Source organism: Dromaius novaehollandiae, chromosome W (genome assembly GCF_036370855.1).
Source record: "Dromaius novaehollandiae isolate bDroNov1 chromosome W, bDroNov1.hap1, whole genome shotgun sequence".
NCBI classification, from domain to species: Eukaryota; Metazoa; Chordata; class Aves; order Casuariiformes; family Dromaiidae; genus Dromaius; species Dromaius novaehollandiae.
In genome coordinates this window covers 49,742,352-49,766,276 of record NC_088130.1, presented here as the reverse complement: position 1 = coordinate 49,766,276, position 23,925 = coordinate 49,742,352, and the positions used below count along the sequence as shown (strand labels likewise).

General features: G+C 40.7%; 1 protein-coding gene across 5 annotated transcripts in view; it reads right to left on the bottom strand.

Moving 5' to 3' along the window:
- The window catches only part of LOC112995758 (3',5'-cyclic-AMP phosphodiesterase 4D), a 604,531-nt gene that overhangs the window by 47,494 nt on the left and 533,112 nt on the right, over positions 1–23,925 (bottom strand). For all 5 annotated transcript variants that reach the window (XM_064500988.1, XM_064500989.1, XM_064500990.1 and 2 more), the window contains one exon: positions 5,882–5,994. In XM_064500988.1, the coding sequence (XP_064357058.1) occupies positions 5,882–5,994 (113 nt within the window). The remainder of the gene's footprint in view (positions 1–5,881; positions 5,995–23,925) is intronic.

The window sequence follows — 23,925 nt, the reverse complement described above, 5'->3', positions numbered from 1 at the left end:
TGAGTGTGATGGTATTGCCAGACATTACATAAGGGCATTGTCACGCAATAAACCCTATGAATTTTTTGATCTGGTTATTTGCACTCTTTATATCTAAGAAGCAAAACAGAGGACCTGTCTGCTTTGCAGCACTTTAGTCATGCTAACAACAAACTCCTTTTCCACTGTTTTGTTTTCAGTATATATTTTTCATGTGCAATAGCTGAAACCCAAGAGAATGACTGATGCTCAAATCCTCTTAAGTGGACATGACAACTTTATCCTTTCCTGTAATTGGAAGCAGGTCACTCTAATCTGTGACTATGACAGAAGGAGATACTATTTTACCCTGCCTGAGCTTTCACATTTGGAAAAAGTATTACAAGAAGTTATGCTCCTACACATGAAATGCAATTTCTGAAGAGAAGCTTCTAACTGTGTGACAAACTGTATCACCAAAGTAGGCAGCAACAATTCAAAGAGACAACACTAAAAACTAGTCTGTAATAAAAGTTGACGTTCTGACCATGACTGAGCCAGTGACGTCAGCCATTTTCATCAGCTTTAGACTAATCCTATCTAGACTCTTCAGCAGCTACTGACCACCATACCATTTAAGTTTCTTCCATAGAATAAGACAAAGATAAAACAGATGAATGGACCAAGTCAGGAGCCCGAGCCTGTCCTGAGCTCTGTATACTCTGGAGACGTAAAGAATGGCAGGAAAACCCAAAAAGCTGCTACCAGCCTGCTGGAACAAGGCCCTTTCCCCTTTCCCCAGGCCGGTGCCGGTGCCTGCGAACGCCGGCCAGCACACACGGGCTCCCTGGCCATGCTTGCTCACTCCAGCCAGGGTCACGCAGCAACGCCGGCAGCGGGGGACTCACCCACGCTGTGAGCAAATACAGCAGTGGTAAAGCAAAACTCCCGTTCGAAACGTATTAGGGGATTTATACACAGTCCAGTTTAAAAACATCTAGTTTTTAAACCAAGTAATTCATTTAGCTTTATTTTTTCCATGGATATTACGTTAGTCAGCTCCCCTTGTTGGCTGTGTGAAATGCAACACAGACTGTAGAGGAAGAAAGGAAAAATACTTTTTAGCAACAGGAAAATGTGATTATAAAACAGCTCAAATTGGCAGGGGACTTCAGGGGACAACGTTAAAAAAATAAATAAATAAACTGAGCGGATTTCAAGTTGTTTTTTTTCCCTTCCAGTGTCCTTTTAATTTACACTAAATGTTTACAGCTAGGACATGGTAATTTTTTTAATAAAATATCATTAATTTCCAGTGCAAAGTTCCCTAGTTTCTTCTAACAGACAGCAAGGTTATTGTCTGAATATAAGTTATGAGTGACACGTACAGGACCATAAACATAAACCAAGATCGCGTTGACATTTGTACTGATTGTTACATTAGCATAGTCTTTGAAAGTTAGTCGATAGTTAGATAAATTTGATGCTTTGGGTACCTTCACAGCATCCAAAACAAAGAAGAGTTTTTGAACAGTAACTAACACGAGTAACTGCTTGTAAATAGACTTCAGCTTTAATCTCTGAGCATTTTCAAATACTGGTACACAAGCTGGACAACTACACAATAATTTATATAGAAAAAAGTACTTTCATACTTAGCATGGTCAAACTAAATGAAACTTAAATCTTTTTAGCTTTGATACCTAAAAAAGCTTCCTGTAGCAAAAAGACATTCACAGAAGTTTTCAGTATAAAAGAAATCTCCATTATGACCCTAACATCGATCCTCAACGACCTTTTTCCATGTTGCTGTTCATTACCAGTTATCAGCAAATCCTGCAAAAAAAATCTGTCATCTGCAGTAAACTTAAAACAGAAGCAACATGAATTGAAACTTTTCCATGTCTACATTCAGATACCCAGACACACAAAAGCAATACATTAGAGATGTTTGCAAAATTGTAATTACAGAAGTGAAAATATGTTTTTGCATATCAGTTTCATTATAAGTGTTCCTCCACATTTGACTAATCTACAATTAATGCAGTCCAGCAGAAAGTGGTTGCTAGATCTTTATTGTTGGCACTGCTTATTTATTTATTATCTGCCACAGTAATAACTCTAACTCCCTGCCTCAAATCAGGGTCCATTGACCATAGCCAATATTGACAACATACGGTCTATAAAATTAGAAATAGGTCTCCAAAATTTAAAAAGATTTTTGTCCATTTTTAAAATTGAAGATTCTTATCTGTTTTCTAGTTTCTGGGCCTTTCAAGATTTTACAGTTTTTCCTGCACAAATATGAGGACTGGAAGCTTCCTTAATTTTTTAAAAGAAGCTGGGATTCTCTAGTTACCATCTGATTCTAGAAGCTGGTAATTTAAGAAAACACCAAGTACTGTGAGAATCATATTAAAATAATAACTGACAGTACTTTTAAATATGATGACCTTTTGAAATGTGATTTATTTACAGTCTATGCATCAGAGACCTATCCACCCAGGATTTCACATGCAATGCCTCCAGGCACTTGGTAACCTGCTGATTCAGGGGTGGCTGGGAATCTGGACATCATCTGGACAATACAGTGGTCTTGGTGTAACTTTGCCAGCCAAGCATCCTGGCTGGCATCCTACAGGACAGCTCTAGAGCATGTTTTCGGGTTTGCCCCTACCTGCACAACATGCTGGCGTTCACCCGGAGGTTGTGGAAAGCACACCGTGCCTACTGTTTCATGCAATTTTAAGCAGGGAGAACAGAAGAAGGATCTTTTCCTATATCTGTATCATCCCACTTTCAGTCATCGAGACATGTGAGCTTGCACGTCACTGGCTACTGCTAACTGAGCAGTAGGAACATCTAAATGAAATAAACAGACCTCAGTCCTGGACTGACATATGCTAACGCAAGTCCTACGCGGGCACTGCTGAAGGTAAGGGGATTCCACGCGGATGCCATGGCTCAGGCTGCCAGCTCTCCGTAAGCAGAGGGATCAAAGATAAGCCTCACTCCCGGCCTAGTTCAGACCTACAGGCCACACAGTGCCGTTTCCTCACTGGAATTCTTTCCTCTGCTACGGCAGCCTTTGCGTGTCGGGCAAAAGCTCTCACCCGGAGCGGAGCTCTGCTCTCATGCCACCCCTCAGGTGTGAGAATCATGTAAATAAGGAAAACCAACACTAGTGAAAATGCTGTTATATAAAAAAAGGAAAAAGGTAGATAAGTAAAAGAAGTGAGAGTCTGAATTAAAAAAAAAAAAAAAGCTGTTTATTAAAGAAATTCAGGGAAAGGGAAAGAGGGAAACAGTGAGAGAAACCATGTTACATACTGACAATGTTCTGTTTCCTGATTTTCTCATCTGATTTTGCAAGACTTACTCCTGGGATAGAGAACTGGGTACTCTTGAATATTCCTGCTGTATTGAAGTCTATTTTCTTAGCCTTTAACAAAGTCTCTCTGCTGCAGTTTCTCCATAAGCCAAAATAACATCACTTCTCTATATACCCTACAAAGATGTCACAGAGAGTTTGCAGTCATGTTAAAATAGATAGTGCTATATAAATGCCAGATACGTTTTAATAATCTGGAATAAAATGATTGTTTAGAACAACCTGTTACACACCTAAAAGTAACATCTTTCTGCACTGAATTTTCTTGCAATATTGTATGGGCTCACTGATTTATTTATTTTCAGCATTGTTCACAGGATGGTTAATGGCACTGACCACTGAAAGATGTCACAGAGATTCCTATATAAACAGGGAGAGAAAGAAAAGATTACCTTCAAAACTGAGTATAACCTGCAAAACAGAACAGTGGCTACTCCTTCCCAACAGAGTAATACTGACAGTGTTCCTAAACACTGCAGTAGAAGACAGCAAGTAGCAATAAAGCGCTTCAGGTACATTCATACTTGATAGATCAAGCAGATTGAGGTGATATATTACTGCAATATAAATTTCCAGCTCTGATGTAGGGTATTCTTAATGACCTTCAGATTAACTATGACGACTGGTCTTACTGTATATCTTGCACCTATCCCTTCTCCGCACAATCTTATTTTTGAAACAAGGTGACAAACTTCCTTCTGAATCACATTTTCCTTTTAATTTGAATAAACACATGTGAAGAATGTTTATCCAGTAATCTATGGCAAACTATCCTTTAACTAGTTCAAACAAATACCAATGTAACAGTATAGGATGCAGCACCTTTGCATTTATTTATAGATGCAAAGCAGTTGTCTGTCATGTTTTATTTTAAAAATTGATCCTCTTTTAATAAAAATTTGAATGTACTTGACAAAGTAAAAATATTGATTTGTTATTAGTTATATCTAAAATATCTTTCCTTCTTCGTTCATAAAATATACCACACATGCTATCTGTTTTAGGGATGTAAAAAATAAATACTTGAAGGATGTCCAGGTTCTTGTGAAATAATGGCTATACAGATACCATAAATAAGGAAACAGATATTTGTTCAAACATGTTTGTAAGGAAAGATCAGGCCTCAAGTGTTAGCCTGATCTTACTCTCTTTAAAAACAACACAAGTTTTATTACTGGATTCAAAAAGTGTTGAAACAGACTCCAAAAACTCTTGATTTTACAACTTGACAGCACATATACAATATGTCCTGAATAACTGCATCTTTCAATTAGCAATAAAAACTGAAAACACAGTTTTGAGGATAGGGCAGCTCCAAATGGATAACTCTTAGAATGGAGATTTAACTGCTCATGAGTCTTTAATGATAAGAAAAAGTGCATGGCATGACAAAGAAAAAAGCTAGTTATATTATGGGACTAAACTGCATAAGAGTACAAGCACTCATACAGTTTAGTATCTTACACGCAGGCCAAGCTGAACATGGACTTAAACAGCAGACAATAAAAGTAGGTATTTGGTAACGGCGGTCAAAGCATGACAGCGGAATTGAAAAAAACCCAAAGAACTGGCATAAGTTGGGCCAAAACTCACAATTTCTTCACTTAAAAAACCCTAGTTACAACTAAAGTGGTAAGAAGGTACTAAAACATATCATCAGCCGCTTTCACAGGTATAAGCGAGGCAAAAACCAGTCCTTTTATTCGCTACAATTAAAACTTCCTTTTTCTCTCTGATTATGCATGTAGCTCCCCAGACACCCGGGGTATCGGCTGATGACAGACGTAAAATCCCATTCTGAAGCAAGACAGCAGGTCTATCGAGTTGGCTTTACAAATGAACTCCCAAAACGTGGCTACCTGTTCGGTTTGCCAGCCAAGATCAGAAGAGAAAGCGCAAGCACGAGCGGAGCAAGCGGGAACTCGTGAAGAAGCAGCGGGCGGCAGGGCCCGGCGACCCGCAGCCTGCACCGCCGGGCAAGGGGCCCCCAGCCCCGGCGGGTCCGGACCCCCGGCCCGGCCCGGGCTGCCCGGACGGCCCGGCGGCTCCCCGGTTCCCTCGGTCAGGCAGCGAGATCCGTCAGCACCACTTTTTACGAAGAAAACGCAGCCGGTCTCACGCACCGCGCCAGGGACTGCCTCTGCCACCTGCTCGCAGCGTTACTTTCTGACACAGGGCAGTGCACGATGCTACACGCTCATTTTAAATAACCAGCTTCTGACACCGAAACGCACAGGTTTCTCGAGCAGGGCCCAGACCGAAGCAGGATGCGCGCGGAAAGGGCGCACAGCCCAGACGGCTGCCGCTGCCGCCGGCGGCCAACAGCCCCCGCTGCTCTCGGACCGAGACGCGCGGAGGCAGCGCAACTCTCCGAGATCCGACGCCGGCTGCACCGCACCGCACCGCACCGCACCGCACCGCACCGCACGGCCGCCGCGCAGCCCCCCGCGGCTCCCCCCGGCCCCGGCCCCGGCCCCGGCCCCGGCCCCGGCCCCGGCCCCGGCCCCGGCGGGGGCGGCCGCCGGCTCCTACCTTGTTGGAGGCCATTTCGCTGACGGAGTGCCTGGTCTGCAGGGTCTCCAGCTGGTCCAGGCACCAGTCCAGCTCCTCCAGGGTCTCGCTGGCCAGCTTTTGGTAGGCCTCCTCTGCGAAGAGATAGGGAAAGCCGTACTCAGTCCGCAGCCGCTTCCCGGGACTAGCGGCCAGCTCCAGCGCGTCCATCCTGCCGCCGCCCGCCCGCAGGTGCCCGGTGCCCGCACATGAGTGCTGCTCCCTCATATTGCCAGCCCGGGCACCGGGCGCCGCGGGCTCTGCCCTCCGCGGGGCCGCGCCGAGCAGCGCAGCTCAGCGCAGCGGAGCGGGGCGCAGCGCAGCGCAGCCGCCGGCCCGCTCGGCCCCGCCGCCCGCGCACGGACGCGCCCGACAGAAACTTTCCGCCGCGCCGCGCCGCGCCGGCTCCCCGCGCCCGGCCCCGGCCGCCCGCCCGCCCGCAGCGCCGCCCCCGGCGCCGCCCGCCCGGCCCCACGGCGGGGGGGCAGAGGGGGGCAGGGCCTCCCGCCCCGCGCCGGCCGCCGCGCAGCGGTGAATCAGCGCCGCGCGGCCCCGCGCAGCCGGCCCCGGGGGTGGGGGCGGCGCGGTGCGAGCGGCCGCGCGGGGCGGCGGGGCCCGGCGGGGCGTCGTGGGGAGTAACGGGTCGGTGTTGCCCGCGTGCGCGGGGGGCAGGGGAAGGGCGCCGGGTGCTGGGGGGCTGCGCCGCGCCGGCCCGCGAGCCGTCGGAGGCATGTTCAAATACTGCAGTAGTCTTTGCTCCCACCCCAACGTCCGTGCGTGTGCAAAGCATCGCATGGTGGCTCCAAGGAAGTAAATTAAAAGAAAAGGCTGGTTGGAGTTTTGGAAATGGAGACCCGACATCGGTATGGAAAGTCGTCGTTTATTCAAAATTGCTGCGTGTCACGCTGCAGCATCCGGTCTTAAAATTTGCAGAAGTGAACCACAAAGAGGAAGGCATTCCCCACTTCAGCAAAGCACCGACAGCAGGACAGCTGTTATTAAGTAAAGGATTTCAGAAAAATAATTCCACTGCTAAGGTGCAAGTCCCACCTACAAAGCCATCTTTTTTATTCGTTCCCTGATGTAGATGGGGAAAATCTTTCTCCGCACCGAACTCAGCTGAGAGCTGTTTATCTGAAACACTGAGTTTTGAAAATGCTGCCATGCACGCTTCTGGGATCAGCGATGTGCAAGCCTAACTCCCAGGTAGAGAAGGCTTTGTTCACGGGACTTGTTTTTCCATACGAAACAGCTCCCTGAATTTGTTTCACACTAAATGAACTTTTTTTCAAAATGTCAGACGAGCAAAAGATCAGGCCAACCAATTAACTAAAACGCCTTTCTAAATAATATACTTCAGCATGCACTAGTGCTATTAAATAGTTCAGTGCATTACAGTCTGACATGTAGGATTCATGCTGCATTCATCTCTTTTTACATTACAGAGCACATGCTCCAGCACTCTGGGTTCCTTCGGAGCTGTGAGACTTTGTGCATACTTGTGGATATTTCAAAAACGCTACAGAATTTTGAATAGCCTCCACTCATTTTTGGAAAAAAGGCAAGACAAGAACAAGAAGTTTGGATTGAGATTAATTGGCAGAGCTGTTTAAAGAAAAAATTTCAGCGTTTGCCTGCATCACGGTTAATCTGCCACTTCAGCGAACACAGCATTAACAGATACTCGGCAACAACATCCCCACTGAATTGTAAACACTGTGTTTCAGATGTGTCATACTTACTATAAATGCTACCCAATCCCCCAAAAATTCCCCTGGCAGATGAAGTCAGGATTTTCCAGACTGTTTATCCATCAGAAGAGAATCTGTGACATTCTGCAACGCAACAGACATCACGGCTCACCTCACTAGCCTCCTAAATTATTTTTAAATAGTCATAACTGCAACTAGTTCTTGAAAGTGAACACTTTGTACACTGACCTCAAAGTGCAGATTTCATCCAGATCCATGCTAGAAATGTAAGAAACTTTGTTCATAATATGCTTGTAAGTGTACTGTGTTAAGTATTTCTGACGAAGCAGAGATGAGTTTAACATACGCATAGTTATCTGATGACCTTATACAATGATTTCATTGAGGATAAAGCACATAATGAAGTCAGGTAAAACGAATATGTGCGGCACTGTTTTGTTGTCTAGCTAGCCGGCAGCCTGCCCTTCAGCATTTCTTGAAAATCAGATATTGGGAAATTTGTATTTTGCTTCACAAGTAAGCATCACCCCTTCAAGTACTTAAGACTGTAAGAATGTGAGGTTTTTCCGAGAAGTCTGAAAGCAATAAAAAAACGTTGAAGGACACCAACTGAAGTTAAACTAATGAAATGCTCCGTTTGTTGTTTATTAATTTTGAAACATAAATCCCTTCTTATCCATGTGTTAAAAATGTCCTCAACAGCACCTTACAGTTGTGTGTCTTTATCCACCTTCCCTGTGCATCTCAAAGGACGTTAGGAACCAGAACCCCTCCCTCACCGCGCCAGCGCCACCCCCCTCAGGCGGACGGACGGACGGACGGACGGACGGGACGTTCCTGGTGGCCTCGCCGGGCTCCCACACTTCAGCAGACTCCTGGCGCTCCAGGGCCCTGCACGGATGCTGGCGGACCAGTTTGACTACGCAAAATCCTAATGAGCGCTGGCAGACTAAAGACCATCAGCATGACCCGCAGGTTTCAGCACCCCACACGAGTTCTCAGATCGTGGACCCCGCAGGCCAGCCCTGTTATCCTGATGGAAATAAGAAGGGTTCTAGAGAGTGGCAAGGTGCTCATCAAAACAAGCACCCGCCTTGTTCCCACAGCTCCCACAGGCTGCCGAACAGCCGTGGGAAAGCTTTTCCAAACAGTACTGAAGCTCTACATTTGGTCCACACTTTTGTTGTTATAAAATGTTGTGGAAAACGTTGTCTAGGTTAACACCTTTTAAGAATAACACCCTGTCACTGCTGAGCTAAAAATAAAAAAATAAATAGCCCAGATCTGACAGCCCCACAAAACTGTCTCTGACCTCTGTGTTACCTCTGGGGTAGCACCACGTAATTACTCCCAGCCCAGATAGTCTACCAATCCGTTTTTGGTATAGGCGCATGAGCAAGCTTTTTGCCAGAACTACACGAGTGGAAGAGGGCTAGATCCACTTCATCGTCATTCAGAAGGAGTATGCAGGCTGCTGTTTCAGTGGAAACACTGCTTTATATCAGCAGAACGAGAAGAGATTGCCAGGGATGGAGTCCCAAAACAGATTAACTTCTGTAAATTAGAGTTCTTTTTTGAAATTTCAAAGGTTCTTTTTGTAACTCATTAGGCCTCAATAAGAGGCAAAGAAATACAGTTTCTGAGAGAAACACCAGTTACTTCGAAAATTTGCATACTACTTCATGTATGCTTTAGAAAAAAAGGAAGTGACAGCAAATGTTCTCTTTCCAGTTCACAGATTAATATAAACAATTCCACCATGTCTAGCTTTCAGTACCCACCATGTCTAGCTTTCAGTACAGTACCTAGGAAAAACAAATCACAGGCTAACAAAAAGAACAAAGGTTAGCCATAATCCCTTGGCATTGCACACCCATTTTTCTTAAAAAAGGATATTCTAGTGTCCATGTGTATAAAAGGGTCAATCGTTAGCACAGCTCCTCATACAACACTAGAGATAGCATCCAGGCTAGTCAAAATGAAGATGAGCTGAAGGTCTACTGTGAGACTTGGACCTAGATCTCTTCCCTGCATTTTCCGACCATCTTCTTGCTCTTCTACCTAGTGTAACCCTGAAGTCTGGAGCAATAGAATCACTGGGCCAAGAGTTTCAGTTTCTCTCGCTACCACAGCATTTCAAAAAATACTCTGTGGTTCCAACTATGATTTTTTTCAGTAAATGAGTCTGCTAATACTTACAGCCTTAACTGATGGCCTATATATTGAAGTGACTTTGACATTTTAGTCAACGTTGCCACATTCTATTAAACATAGCCGTATTAAAACTGATTCAGCATAGAAACAGTATCCCTTTTCTTAGTCACACATATCACAACTGAAAAAAAATTAATTTTGCATTTATGTTTTACAGAGAAATTCATCAGTATTGTGACTCAAAAGGCTTTCTCTGTGGAGTGTTGAGATGTCATACTGTAGTTAAACTGTAATTATGAAAGATTCTTTGGTTTATCAACCTAGAAAGTTGCTGAACACCCTCTACAATCACAAGTAAAACAAAATAATCTTGATCAGATTTTGGAATGTGCATCTGGGAAGGGAACTCAGCTACAGCAGATTTCTCAGAAGCTTTTTTGATAGTTCCACTTTGAACACTTACTCGCTTCCATGCCAGGAATCTCTCCAAATTTCCATTCTAGAGAAGAAAAATCAAGTGTACCATTTAGTAGCCTTGTACACAGACAGACCATGTCCTAATGACCAGGACTGGTCTTCTTCTGAACCGGGAGATCTGTAGATCACACCCAACATACTGCTTTATGCTCTGCCAGCAGCATTAGCCTTAGGATATGGAAACTGCCTTATCTCCTTGAGCAGAAAATGTAGTAACCTCCAGGAAACAATAGGCGCACAATGATAAAGTCCATTTGTGGACAACCTGTCAAGCTACTCTATTTACACTTATTTTATAAAAAAGGACCATATAAACAAATGCACAGGCAAAACATACATTAAATGAGGACCTAAAGGAACTATGCTACTATTTTCATAGGTGGAAAAGGGTATTTTTCTACCAATACTTCATATTTCTCTCCTGGTCTCAGAGAAATCCACACATGCTATATACCAGTCTCTTTATACCCTAGGACTGCATATTTCAGGGGCAAAGGTATGAACAACATATGTTTACATTCTTACAAAACCAGGTAACAGAAAGGCTGCAGACGTCCAGGAGGAAGATATTGTGCTCTTAAAACAGGTTTGTTTTAAGCAGTTTAGTGTAAGGGTGACACTTTTGACTCCTGCAACTGTAGGAGAACTACATAATCTGGTCCTCACTGTGTCGTTCAGTTCCACTGCATGGGGTTGGGGTTGCTGTCTGTGGTGGCTTTCTCTACTGTTTTCTCTGTGTCAAAGATTTGGTCCACTCATTAGAAAAGGTTTGGAACTAAGTCACTAACTGTTATAACTTGTTCTAATGCCTGGCCTAGAAGTATTTCTATATTAATTCATCCAAAGAAACAGTCTTGCAATGCCAGAGTAGTACAGCAGACTATTAAAAAGCATCTTTCATTGAAGCCAGGTAGGAAAAGAAACATTAAATACATACAGCATATTTAAATAATTTACTACTTTAATGACAGAGCACATCAAAATGTTTGTGAACATTTATATCAACTCTTTACACTTACCAAAAATCCCACAAGGCCAAATGAACTTCTGTTTCCCCACATCCCTATCTAGTGCTCTCTTCTCCTCTGACTGCTTTTGGCAAAGGACTAATAATTTCCTTACTCCGCTGTCTGTAAGAACCTGACAGAAGGACCGCTCTCACTCAGAGGCAGAAGTAAGCCCTTCCATCAAACAACCGACCTTGCTCAAAATGAAAAAAAAGGAAAGCTTGCCTGATGTTTTGAATTTGTACTATAGCAAAATGTCCTTTGAACGCATTTTTATTGCTGGATTTTGAGAAAAAGATCTATATCTATTTAAATTTATTTTTTTTCCCAACAGCTGTAACTGTGTTGATTCTGAGCTCTGAGAATCTTGGGCAAGAAGTCCAATAAGGGGTTCATTGTTCAAGCGGCTTTCAAATCTTGTTTCTTGCATCATACAAAAATAACTTTTCTAGGTGCTAGGATGTATCCTAGAGATCAGTTCCTTTTACAGTGGTGAAACAGTTTGAGTCTGAGTAGGATACTGCTGCTGATTCAACACACTGAGACGAGTGACAGATTTTCAAAGCAGAATTAAATTAATTTAGCAGTTGAGAAAATAAAAGCTATTCTGGCAAGAAGTGGATGGTTCAAACAGTCACACTGTCATGTTTGCTGTTCTGCCACATTGTCTGATCCTAGCAGAAGGGATCAAGGGATATTTATTACATTGCGCCCTTCAGGATTTTGCTGAAGAGCTCAACTGTTATATGTTATTCTTGGAATTAGGATGAAAACAACAAGAATTACAAGTCACTAAATTTGTACATGTAAAACTTTACTGTTAAAAAGACCTACTAACAGTTTTGTCTTCCTATTTTCCTAGAACACCAAATCAGAACACAAAGGAATAGCCCAAGTTTTTGTCAAATACCAGTATAAGTCCATTAGAAACTACCATACACTTCGCCTTTAAGCAGATTACTGCTGGTTTCCTCTGAGAGACCAATAGCTCCAAAACCCAGTAAGTCTGTTTGGTCACAAAATCTTTACTACCAACCGGAACTTGTTTAGACCAAACCGAAATTTGCAAACTGGGAGTCCCACGTGGGAAAGAATTTCAGGATCTGTATTTGTCTTTGAAAAGAAAGGTGCTCAAAACTTCATAAATACATGTTTGGAAATCACAGCAGAATGAAAGAGAGAGAGAGAGAGAGAGAGAGAGAGAGAGAGAGAGAGAGAGAGAATGCACGTTGTAAGTACCACAACTAACAAAGTCTGTTTTCCTAAGCATTTGTGTCTCCTGGTTGATTTGACTTTTGAACTTAACTACATTAACGGTGCAGCCTGAGCTCACATGATCTTAAAAATTATAAATGCCCAAAGTGTAGAAAAAAACACAACTGGACTTTGCCGAAGAAACCTCAACAGAGGATTCCTGGTGTCTGATAAAATGTGAAAGCTGAGTGAAAACTTTCCAAGAGCTGAGGCATTCATATTGGCTCTTTTCTGTCTAGGTTCTCTGATGCCTAGCATGAGTTGTGCGCAAACTTCTTTTTTTTTTTCTTAAATGACAGTGTTAATAGGGTCCTCTATATAAAGTCGTTCCTTTTCACATAACTTAGAGGAATTTAATAAATTGCTACCTCACTATCAGATTTGGCTGGCAGTGGTCAATGCTGTCAAAAGATAATAGGTGGCTGCTAGTAATATATACCCATTTTCTGAAGAAAACACCCTAAAAACAACCTGTGTGTTCCTGTGGTAATTTAGATTTGAAATAGATTCCTATGATACTGATAAGTTAAACTAAATGAAGTGACGGCAAGAGAGCCCAGCTGGAGACAAGGCTTTATGAAGGCAGCGTGGGGCCCCGGGGATTCCCGGACACAGGAAACCCCTCGGTCTAGCCCCAGTTACACACCGGGAAGCTGACTCTCTTCCCAACTCGGCAAATGGAGAAATACGAGACTGAGAGGCTTCATTCTTCTTCAGTCCTGAAAGTAGCAAAAAAGGCAGTAGCAGGAATCAATTTTCCCCCTTCCCTTTTATGAAGCAGTTCTCCTTCCCTTCATACGCAATTAGCTGGAGTGCATTTACATGGGGCAAATGTGCAAAGCTTCTACGTCCTTCTCTAAACGAAGAACACGGGCAACCCGTAACCATCTCTTTTCGTTTCAATATTTATTTAGTTCTTAAAGCTTCCCTCTCAGGTCAAGTGATTGCCTGACACAGCCTCTGGGCTGGCAGCATGCTCCGTAGCAGCGGACCCTTGTACCCCACTAAAGATCATAGAAAAATGTGAAGGCCTGGGAGTTCCTGTCTGAATGACAGGGGATGCTCTCGATGGATTATTCCCAATAAGTGTGTGCTGCAGCAGACCTTTACTCTATAAAGTCTGGAGATCATCTACCACATCTCCTGTGTCCCGTAAAATTCCAAGCTTATCTCTGACTCCAGTGAAGAAATGAATAATCTTTTTGCCTACAGATTGTAAGAATAAAGAGGTGGATAAACATAGTTTTAACAAAATAATTGCAACACAATCTCAAAGCTGTTTTATTTACTGATATCATAAATATGTCTATCTTCTCTTTTTATTAGAGCCATCGTTTATTAATATACGAAAATATTTTTATAGTAGTGCCCAAGAGCTCCATAATTTTTTAAGCACAACTTCACTTGCTTTTCATGTTGTTTTTAAGGGAAAACTGCTTCCATTAGTTTATTTGCTTTTGCCGAGAAACACAAATACTCTTACACAAGTCAGATGTGCATAACTTTTATTATATTTATGTCATAGATAAGAAATCTGCACTTTAAACTGAATGAATTATGTTAGTCACACAGTTTCTTTCTACTGGACAATGAGTCAATCATTATTTCCATGACATTTCTGTGTCATATTGCCTCAGGAAATTATCCCAGAGGCTCATGACCCTCTAGATGCCACTGTAAGTATCAGTCGCTGTTTTTGCTGCTGTGGAAGGCCAGGCTGGGAGAGGGTTTGTTTTGGATGACAGGTATGTGACTGACAAACGTCATAAGGCAAAACCACAAAACAGCTCAACCTGCTCCTCCGTGCGTCAAGTTTAAAACTTGACAAACACTGTGTCAGTCTTTCCCTTACAGCACATTTCAGCTCTTTCACAATATTCATTAACAGTCCATTTCCCTGAAACCCACAGAAGGATTTTTTTCCTTACATTTCCTTTTTAAAAAAGCCTTGAGTCAAATGTTCAGCATTGATCCAAGCGGTGCCAGAGTTTTACATTAACTGATGAACTGTCCCCTGATTTTAAGACAGATGAAGTAAAATCATCGGAGATCAAAAGTAGTAGTAAGAATAAAAAGGTGCATGAAAGATCCATTACAGTAATTTTTAATCTACCTTGTTCTGTGGTTTATTTTCTGAGAGAGATTGACCAACAGGTTCTTTTCTCCTTCCATGGATATAGGTCCAAATTAGAAATCATGGGAAATTTTTTTCCCTGCCAGAAAATTTTTGAGATTTCAAAAAGATACATACATAGATATATTTATCCTGTTCTACAGAAAAGTGACAAAAATTGGTTCAAAGTTTTGGGTTTTTTTCCTGAAATGCAATAAAATAACATCTAACCCTAAAATAGCTAATAGCCTGATTATTATGCAACAGTCCTGGAATAGCCAGGGTTCAAAATCTTTTACAATTCTCCCACATCCTATACAACTGTCCTGAATGCAGCAGTGTTGACTATTTTGAGGTGGATCTCTTGATCCACTTCCACTGAAGTTCTTCTGATATGGAGAGATAATAATAAGGAAGCTTTTCACCTCCCTGCCCTGCAAATGATTGGTATCTCTGTGGTTCAATGTTTTATTTACCAAAACAAAGTGGAGCAGCCCCAACAGGCGATACCGAGAGCCACACCACAACCTGATTGTTTGAGATCCTACCTTGATAATCAGGCTGTGGAGGTGCAGCCGCGCAGCAGAGGAATGCCCTGATATTGCTATTCCAGTAACACTCTCTAATGAAGCTGAGAAATTTTTCCCAGTGTACACTTCAGTGACAGTGAAAAATTTTTGTTTTCTACAACCGTTATTTTCTAGTGAAAAATAACAGTAAGAATTCTGAACCTCTTAACACAATCAGCTAGATTTGGCAACCTGACTATTCCAGCAATCTGGGATCTCACCACAGCCAGTTGCTGTAGGTTTCGTAGTAACTGAGGTTAGTGTGCAAATTTGCCCCGAGAACGAAGGAGCCTTAACAAGCTCACTAATGATTCCCCATCAGTGCTGCAAAAGGAGGCTTGGCACAGTAAAGGATATGAAACTTGTTTCTCAGAACGTTTGACTTCCTAACAGCAAGAAAAATCGCTGTGGAACAAAGATCCATATTTTGTGATTCAATTCATCATTAAAACATATTGTTCTTAATCCTGACATTCATACGTGCAAAAAGCCAATTTCAACATGTCAACAGTTTTTTTTTTTTTTTTTTTTCCTTTGAAAGATGAGGTTTGTTAATCATCTTTTAAGGACACTTCTGCCAGGTGAGCTAGAGCCGTTCCAGTTTCAAAACAACATTTCTAGAAGTAATATCTGTAAGAGTTTCTCATCTACTCATTCCACGGGTTTCCAAGGAAAGATATTGGAACACACCTAAAGAAACGTAAGTAACTGCATTTCTCACTATGGAAAGATTCTTTTCTCTTTGCACAAAAACCTGTAATCAGAACCTGTAACTTCATCCCAATCTGCTACCCAAGAACTGCACTGTCTCCTATAGAATACAAAACCAAGCAGGTATCTGTAGTCCACAGAGCTAATACCAAAAACAATGAATTTCTGCAACTCAACGTGTAAATATGAAGGCAGCAGGAAGATACAGACAGTGCAATAAGACAGCAATCAGTTGTCTAGGCTTAGGAAATCTGGTAAAATTAATTCATATATATTCTGCCAGCAGGGAGGGGTTCATTAGTATTAATCAAAGAAAATCTTCCCTGCTAAATGCTGTAAGAAAAAAACAGATTTTCTCTGAATTCAGGTGTAGAATACATGTTTGATTCTGTTCTACCTTCTACTAATAACTTCCCTAAAGAGATAAATATTTTGCAAGTAATTATAGATATTTTCCCCATTGGTAATTTATAGGACATTTTTTGATTTTGTACATTTACATAATGACATTTGCCAACATTTACCATAGAAGGCTTGACCTTACTAAAGAGTATTTCTTGTTGAAAGTCAGAAGAGAATTATTCTTAATCAAACAGGACAACTGTTCATTGCCTGGCCCAAGACAGTTTGGTCTGTTGTAGTTTACAGTGGGTCCATGACAGCAATGCTATGCAACTATCTTGATTTTGAAAGCAACTTGAAAGACAGCGTTGCAGTTATAGTGCTTTGAAAGAGAGGGAAATTGCATTTTTTATAAAAACTAGTGATAGTGATGAATCTAAAATGAGCTTTAATGCAGTACCTTCCACTCTTGGGTATAAGAGTGGTTTAACAAGCTGCATCTAAATTATATGCATTTAGATTACATTCATGTTGTTCAATAGTGAAACACAAGAGTCGTGGCATGGCAGTTAGAGATTAGCAGAGTGTACAAGTGATAAAAGATAAAGAAAAGATTAAAACCTATGTACAACATGGGACCTACCTGAAACTGCATGAACAGCTCAGCCATGAAGTAATATAAGTATGACTAGCAGAAAGCCAGCCATGTCTACAAACACCAAATTTATATCTTGACCAAAACATCACAATTTTTTAAACTGCCCACCACTTAACAGCCTACTAACTACCATAGCTTAGCATTGATTTAGAGGAAAGGAGAGCACCAGCTTCTACTGCTGCATGTTCCTGAAAGCACAGTTTCGTGTGCTGACCAAACATGACTCTACATTTCCTTTGAGACCTAACATGATCAAAGCTTCTGGTAAAATGGTTTTATTCTGCTTGGCAAAGCTTGCGTAATCACCAGTTACTACCAGGTTTCAAAATCACTGGTTGTTTCTTCATAGCGTTTTAGGTAATTTCAAATTAATTAGATTCGTGTGTGTAGTTTGATAAAGCAAATGACTCTGTGCAGTGTCATATCAGCATTAGGCAAACACCAACTAATTTTTTTTCAGAATCTATCTAGTAACGTTCCACGTTATGGGAAGTGTGTTATGCGAGGGTGCCCTGGTCACAGGCGGTTTAACCACAGCTCAGTTTCTCTAGCGCTTGCCCAGGAACACGAGAAATGTATAAAACAGGAAAATGCCTCAAGAGTAAGCAAGGTCAGTCACTGCTAAACACGTTCTCGCAAACCTGCACTTACTACGCTTCTATTGGTATGTTTATATTTTTTAATATTTGTTCATTAGTTTTAATTGACTAGCATTTTTGTATATTATATTTGTATATATAATTATTTTTCTCCATGCTAGTCATACTTTTACAGGCCTCTGTCATAAGTAATATAGATTTTTATGCACCTGAGCATATTTCTCCCTCCAACACCTGTATCAAATTATCTGGTGCTCAAGCATGGACCATGGACAAACATCCTCTTCCATCTCTGCCCAGAGTAGCGGCTCCTTGCTAGAAGTTACAAATATCACCACATTGCTGGTAGAAAAGGTTTGGAGAGCTAGTACGCTTCACGGAAAAAAAGCTAAGACAGCTCCAGCATTTTAATTGTTCATCTGAGCTAAATTAGCTGATTTTTTCTGGAGCATATTAGGAAGCGTGCACCGGGACTACTTCACTGCAAAATAACTTCGGATGGTACCTTTTAGGAGCCTGTAGTAGCCTCTGTGACCAGAAAGCTGAATCTGAAAGAGGACATCTGCCTATGGCTTCAAATAGCGATATTTCCCTAAAAGCTCAACAGGAAAACAAAGAAAGATGTGTAGTTCCCCGAAGTGTATTTTACACTTCAGTTTGAGAACAATTACATTTGTTGCTTCATTTATTCAGCTGTTAAACACAAAAGTAGTTACTTCTCACAAGCTGATGCAATGAATGTTTGGTATCTTTTTTACTACAAAGTTTTTCCTGCAACCCCATAAATCTCTGACATATGCTTTACTGTACAGCTATTTATTCAGGAAATATTCAAAATTATTTCTCTCTTGCACAGAACATCTATACTGATAGAACAATTCTTGGTTATATCTAAGTCTATAAATAAAGAATGAACACCTTTTATCCTGTTACTAGAATTACCCTTAAAATACAAAATATTTTTTTATTTTACAAATCATCTCTATGATCCAGAAAAAATATAAAAAATCAGGAAATAAATCTTTATGAGAACCCACCTATACATCAGATCTTTGACTACATGTAAAGACACACACACTATTGCATTGGTACAAATGAATGGAAGATATTCACAAAATACTCTTGCTTTTAGTTAGTCCGTGGGTATATGCCTCCATTTGAACCTTTTAGTCAGCCTGAACCAAACCTAGCAGAGGTGCAGAAATCTCAAATGTATTAGATTCTACACCGTCTACAGCGAAAATCTTTATTAATGCCTCTACTAAGTGAAGAGACGTAGAGTGTGCTCAGTCTACATATGGACCGTATAGAAGCTGCAAAGCAGAGAAGAGCTACAAATTGGAGGAAAAAGCTTCCCTTGGAAGTTGTAACTGTTAGACAGGAAAGAATCTAACTGTAAGAAATAAATCCATTGTAAATCAGGCTTTGTTAAGCCTGCCACCCACAGAACTGTTTTTTTAAAAAATTATGAATTAATGTTTTTCATCTAATCATTTCACGCACTGTCATTGGAGTTGTTTAGATGTCATTATAAGAATTCTGAATCATTTTTGCCAAAAAACTGGGGGTTTTGCCAAAAAGTGCCCAGTTTCAGTGTCCACGATGGACGTGCCTGCTTCTGTGATAACATTGACTGTAATGGTGATACACACATAGGAAGGTGCCTGTCTTCACTCTGAGCTCTCACAAAGAGTTTGCATGGAAACTGGTCAGGAGGAATAACAATCCTTTTATTTATAGGCTGAGAAAATATGGTAAAGGCAAACAAGAGAAAATATGGGACCTAGCAATGGCACTGTACAGTCACTTCTATTTCCATGAGGAAAGTAATTTTTCAAGAGATAAGGTATTTTCTCCATGTACTATTGCATTTAGTACAGAGATGTGCAGTTATGATACAAGTCAATTCTTTCAAGTAACAGATACAAGAAAATGCAGAAGCTGGCTGTACTTTCTGTACAAAACTGTCTGCTAAGCCATTTCTGTGACGTTGATTCTGAGAAGCCAAGAACCAGTGGTAAAGAACAGATGGTATAGCCATTGTATGAAATATAGCCGTTATTTCAAACAACAAGCCCAAATGCCTAACTCAAATTAGAATTTCATGTATGAGTGAATGGAGCTGCTAAAGAATCTTCTCATCTGACAAAAAATTGGAATAAGTTGACAAAAAAAGTACTTGTACTTTGAAAAAGATCTGAAAAGGGGCAGAGGAATCACTGGCCCCTCGATGTCTCTCACAGCAGTTAATGAGAGGCTGTTGGTAGCATGTCACTCGCGTCCTTGGCAGCCCTTACTGCAGTCCCAAAGGCACAACACAAAAGAATGCAGTTAGTGCATATCATCTTTCATAGAGTGGATCAAAAATATATTGCAGAGGGTAAAATAAGAGACAAAGAAGCTTGAATAAGTAAAAATCAAAGCAGAAATAGGAAAAAAACCAATACAATATAAAGCATTAAATACAAAATTGAACTGTGGAGGTAATCTAAAACCTTTTTTTTAAAGAAGGAAGAAATGAGTAATGTTTTTAGACCCATTAACAAAATTTATGTGTGGACTTAACAAATCCTGTAACTACATTTTAAGGTCAAAATAAGACTTTTGAGTTCTGGCAGCCAACACTTCTTTTTTCCTGCAGCAGTTAGAACATTAAAATCTGAATGGAGCAGAACTCCTTTACATGTTACTGATGAAATCAGCCCACATAAGGGAAACACAAATCTTTCAAACTTTGGCAGGGATGAACAGCTATTTTCAAATATTTTCATTTAAAATGCAAGAATTGGAAATTTTCAAATTGAGATCAAGCTTTTAGCCATATTACTTGTCTCTTGTTTGCATTTTAAGTACTTCAGTAGTCTTTAAATCTGGACAAAAATGCACAGCTCCAAGTTGGTTTGTGAGAGGAGCGAGGTTGAATGATGTGGAAAAGTAAAGCAAAAGTTTAAAATCAGCTTTTGCTTGAACTTACAGATACATTTTAATATGAGATGTGAAGATACTGAAAGAACAGATTAGCAAGCAGCATAAAAGGAGAGATGAGCAATATTATCCCAGCAAGAGGCAGATACAAGTAACCTCCAGTGAAAGCAACTCAAACTCATGGCATCCTTCTAAGTCCAAAGTGAGCTCATGCAATATGTGAAAGAAAGGGAGAGCAGCATTCAGTGTATCACCAAAGTAAGAGGAAAAGGAAGCTCCAAGGAAAATATGTGGATCCCATAATTTCACATGCTTAGTCTCTACTGGCTACCTGTCCAACAAAGAATTCATGCTGAAAGCCCTTTAAAGAAGTATCTGCTGCTTTTGCCAGCAGCATACATACCAAGCTTCCAGAAGTTACTAGATGCAAACCTCCCAGTGGAGGGGTTAAAAAATACCAAATATAATTTACGATGAACATTTTGTTTCATTTTTAATGTAATTGTTGAAGATAATGCAATTCAATGAAGTGTATATGGGCTGACTGAAGAAGAATAAGAATAGCTATAAAACAAGAAGAGATACACAACTCGGCAGGATTCCAGATTGAGACAATGAATTTTCCAAAAGGGAAAAAAGAAAAGAAAAAGGAAAAAAAGTTCTAAACAGAAAAACAGTCATTATATCATAAAAATCCTCAACAGGAAAAGAACAGCAGTTAAAACCCTGGCTCAAGTGAATTCTTGGGCAAAAGTCCCACTGATTGCAACAGATCCGAATTTCACTGAAGAATCACTCCATAGAGTTGTCAGCAGTGGTATCAGAAGTGATGAATAGAGGTGGCAGAATGACAATGTTCGTTGCGCTTTCTTTTTTTAGCATTTGAAAAATAAAGTACTAACACATGGTAATTTGTTTTCACCTCAGATGACCTTTCTTTACGGAGATTTTCCAAAAACTACCTTCTATCATACACCTAATGTTAGTTTTAGTTGGAACTGGCACTTTTTTTTCTAAAAGGTACTGAAAAATGACTATTTTAAGGACTAGTTTTGGAAAACTTCTCAGTGCACATTAGCGTGTAGAGCCTCTTCTTCTACTCTCTTTGTCGGGCATTTTAGATTTCTGACATTCAAAACCGATTATTTCAACAAGAACGTTTACTTAGTAAATACAATCAAACCAGCAGCAAGCTATCACAAGTAAAGTAGCCAAACCTCCTGCCATAAGAAATACTAAATCAGACTTGGATTATTAGGTAAGCTCTCTCAACCTCTGTGACCTAAGCAAGGTAACACACTGAACTGCATCTTCATCTTAATGGCTTCTGTAACCTGTTTAACAGAGTTCTGCTTAAAATTCCATTTTGGTCCAGCATAAAGAAGGACTTTTTTTTAAGGTAAGAACGCTTTACACTCGGGGGTATAATTTTAACACCTTATCCTTTAAAACACAGTAAATGGGCTCACAAAAGTCTTTGCAATTGAAAATATATAAAAAAGAAGGGCTATAATAGCCAACAGGTAGGTACCAGTGATTTTAACAGGGCCACACTCATTTACTGCAGCTGAGGATGTAACACAAAGCTTGCAGTTGTTGCACAACTGTACTAAAATACGCAAAGAAAGCTGAATTCAAACTCATGAGTAAGTAGCTAAATAAATACCTAAAATTAAACAACCAAACAAGACAAGTTTTTGCAAGATTAGACAAGTGGTCAAGGTACCAAAATGTGCAAGACAAAAATGAGTGCTTCAAATAACCTGCAAATTATGTTGCCTCGTAATAACAGAAACCTTAAAATGTTCCACTGTCAACATACAATGGATTTCACAAAGAGAGTACTGGTGGTTTTGGGGAGGAATCATATTGTCTTTTTCAAATTGTATGATCATTTCTTTAGATAATCATTTACTTTAACAAATCTTCATTATAATTAATTTTTTTAAACAAAGCAAAACAAGAAATATTTTTGTTTCTTTCTCCAAAAGTGTTCTGGCCTCAGATATATTGATGAAACTCTAAGCATCCGATACAGAAAACAAGAATGAAACAATACTCTTAGAAAAGAGACTGAACTACCTACTGTGCCTGTGTGGTTTTCTGGAGGCTGATTAAAAGCGATTAAACTTTGGAAAATGTTCTTTTCTGATATAGTTTAGAACTATGTTCTATCATTCCCATGGGGTAACCGTGGCTGCCAAAAGAAAAAAAAATATGCTTCTCTGCCACTGTTTCCTTCTTCTAGCAATGCAGAAAAATACTTCCTCAGAAACCAATATTCAACAGTAATGTGTTTTGATTCCTCAGTACATAGGAACAGGAAAGTACCCATTTTATTGTTCTGTAGTCTAGTCAATTCCGTGGTCAAACACTTCCTTCGGACCAAAAGCAAACTGATAATGGACCATTTGCGATAGCCTGAGAATAAAGATGGAAAAATAAACTTTTTAATTTATGAGTTTTTAAGTGTTTTGTATTTTATGAAGATAGCCCTCTGATACAGGAACTGTGCAATTTTGTAGTTGTTATCTATTTATAAATCCAAATATATGGAGCTTCTCTTCTCTTTTGCATTGTGCATAACGGACGTTTCTCCTCAGGTATCCCATATGTCCTTCGATCTTTAAAAGCTGGAGACTAAAACTACACAGAAACAAAGTCAGGATTAATTAGGTCTGAAAGATGGGTTAAGCGCATGAGTAAGTTTTTGGCTTAGCTAGAAGGAGAAGACCTTGAGCCAAAAACTGTTTACGTATTTCAAAATAAACTGTAATTGGATAAAGGACCTTAGGCAAAGGATGGATTAAACCCCAGACTTTCCCAATTTATGTGAGTGGTGACCTTGGGTGAACAAATGGAAGAACTCCAGCTCCCCATGCCACCGCTGCATGTTGTGCACAACGTATGCATTACGCCTGCTTTAACTAAGCTTAGCGAAACAGTCCCCTCAGGAGGCTGCAGATGGAGTGGGGAAATGCAGCTAATTTGGAGTTTTGGATCAGGATTAGGCCAAATATATGTGCAGAGCTACTGGGACTTGACAAGCCAGAGCTGGGCATGTGCTAAAGCCAAATTTGATGCTGTAGTTTCATGACCACTTAAAACTGGATTAACTAGCACAAAACAAGGTGGTCATATCTTCCCCTGCCTCTTGACTCTTCATGGTCTCATGCAGGTATTTGCATGTCACATAGTGAACTGTGTTGGAAAACTAAAACAGGCTGGAAGTAACCCAAGACTAAAATATTAGCAGTTTTCGGTTCCCCAAAGCAATTCACCACATGGCTGCAGAAAGCATGTGAAGAGGGAAGATAGATACAAAGAAAACCTAGGCTGAGCAGCAGAGGCAAAGACGACCACTTCTTTTGGTAGCTGCACCAGCATGTCCCAACTTAAATGGGGCTGCACTTTCGAATTAAAAAAAAAATTGTTAAATCTTTTGAATACCAAACCCCAAGGTATTAGGTATTCTAAAGACCTCTCGAGAATGTACCTCCTTGCC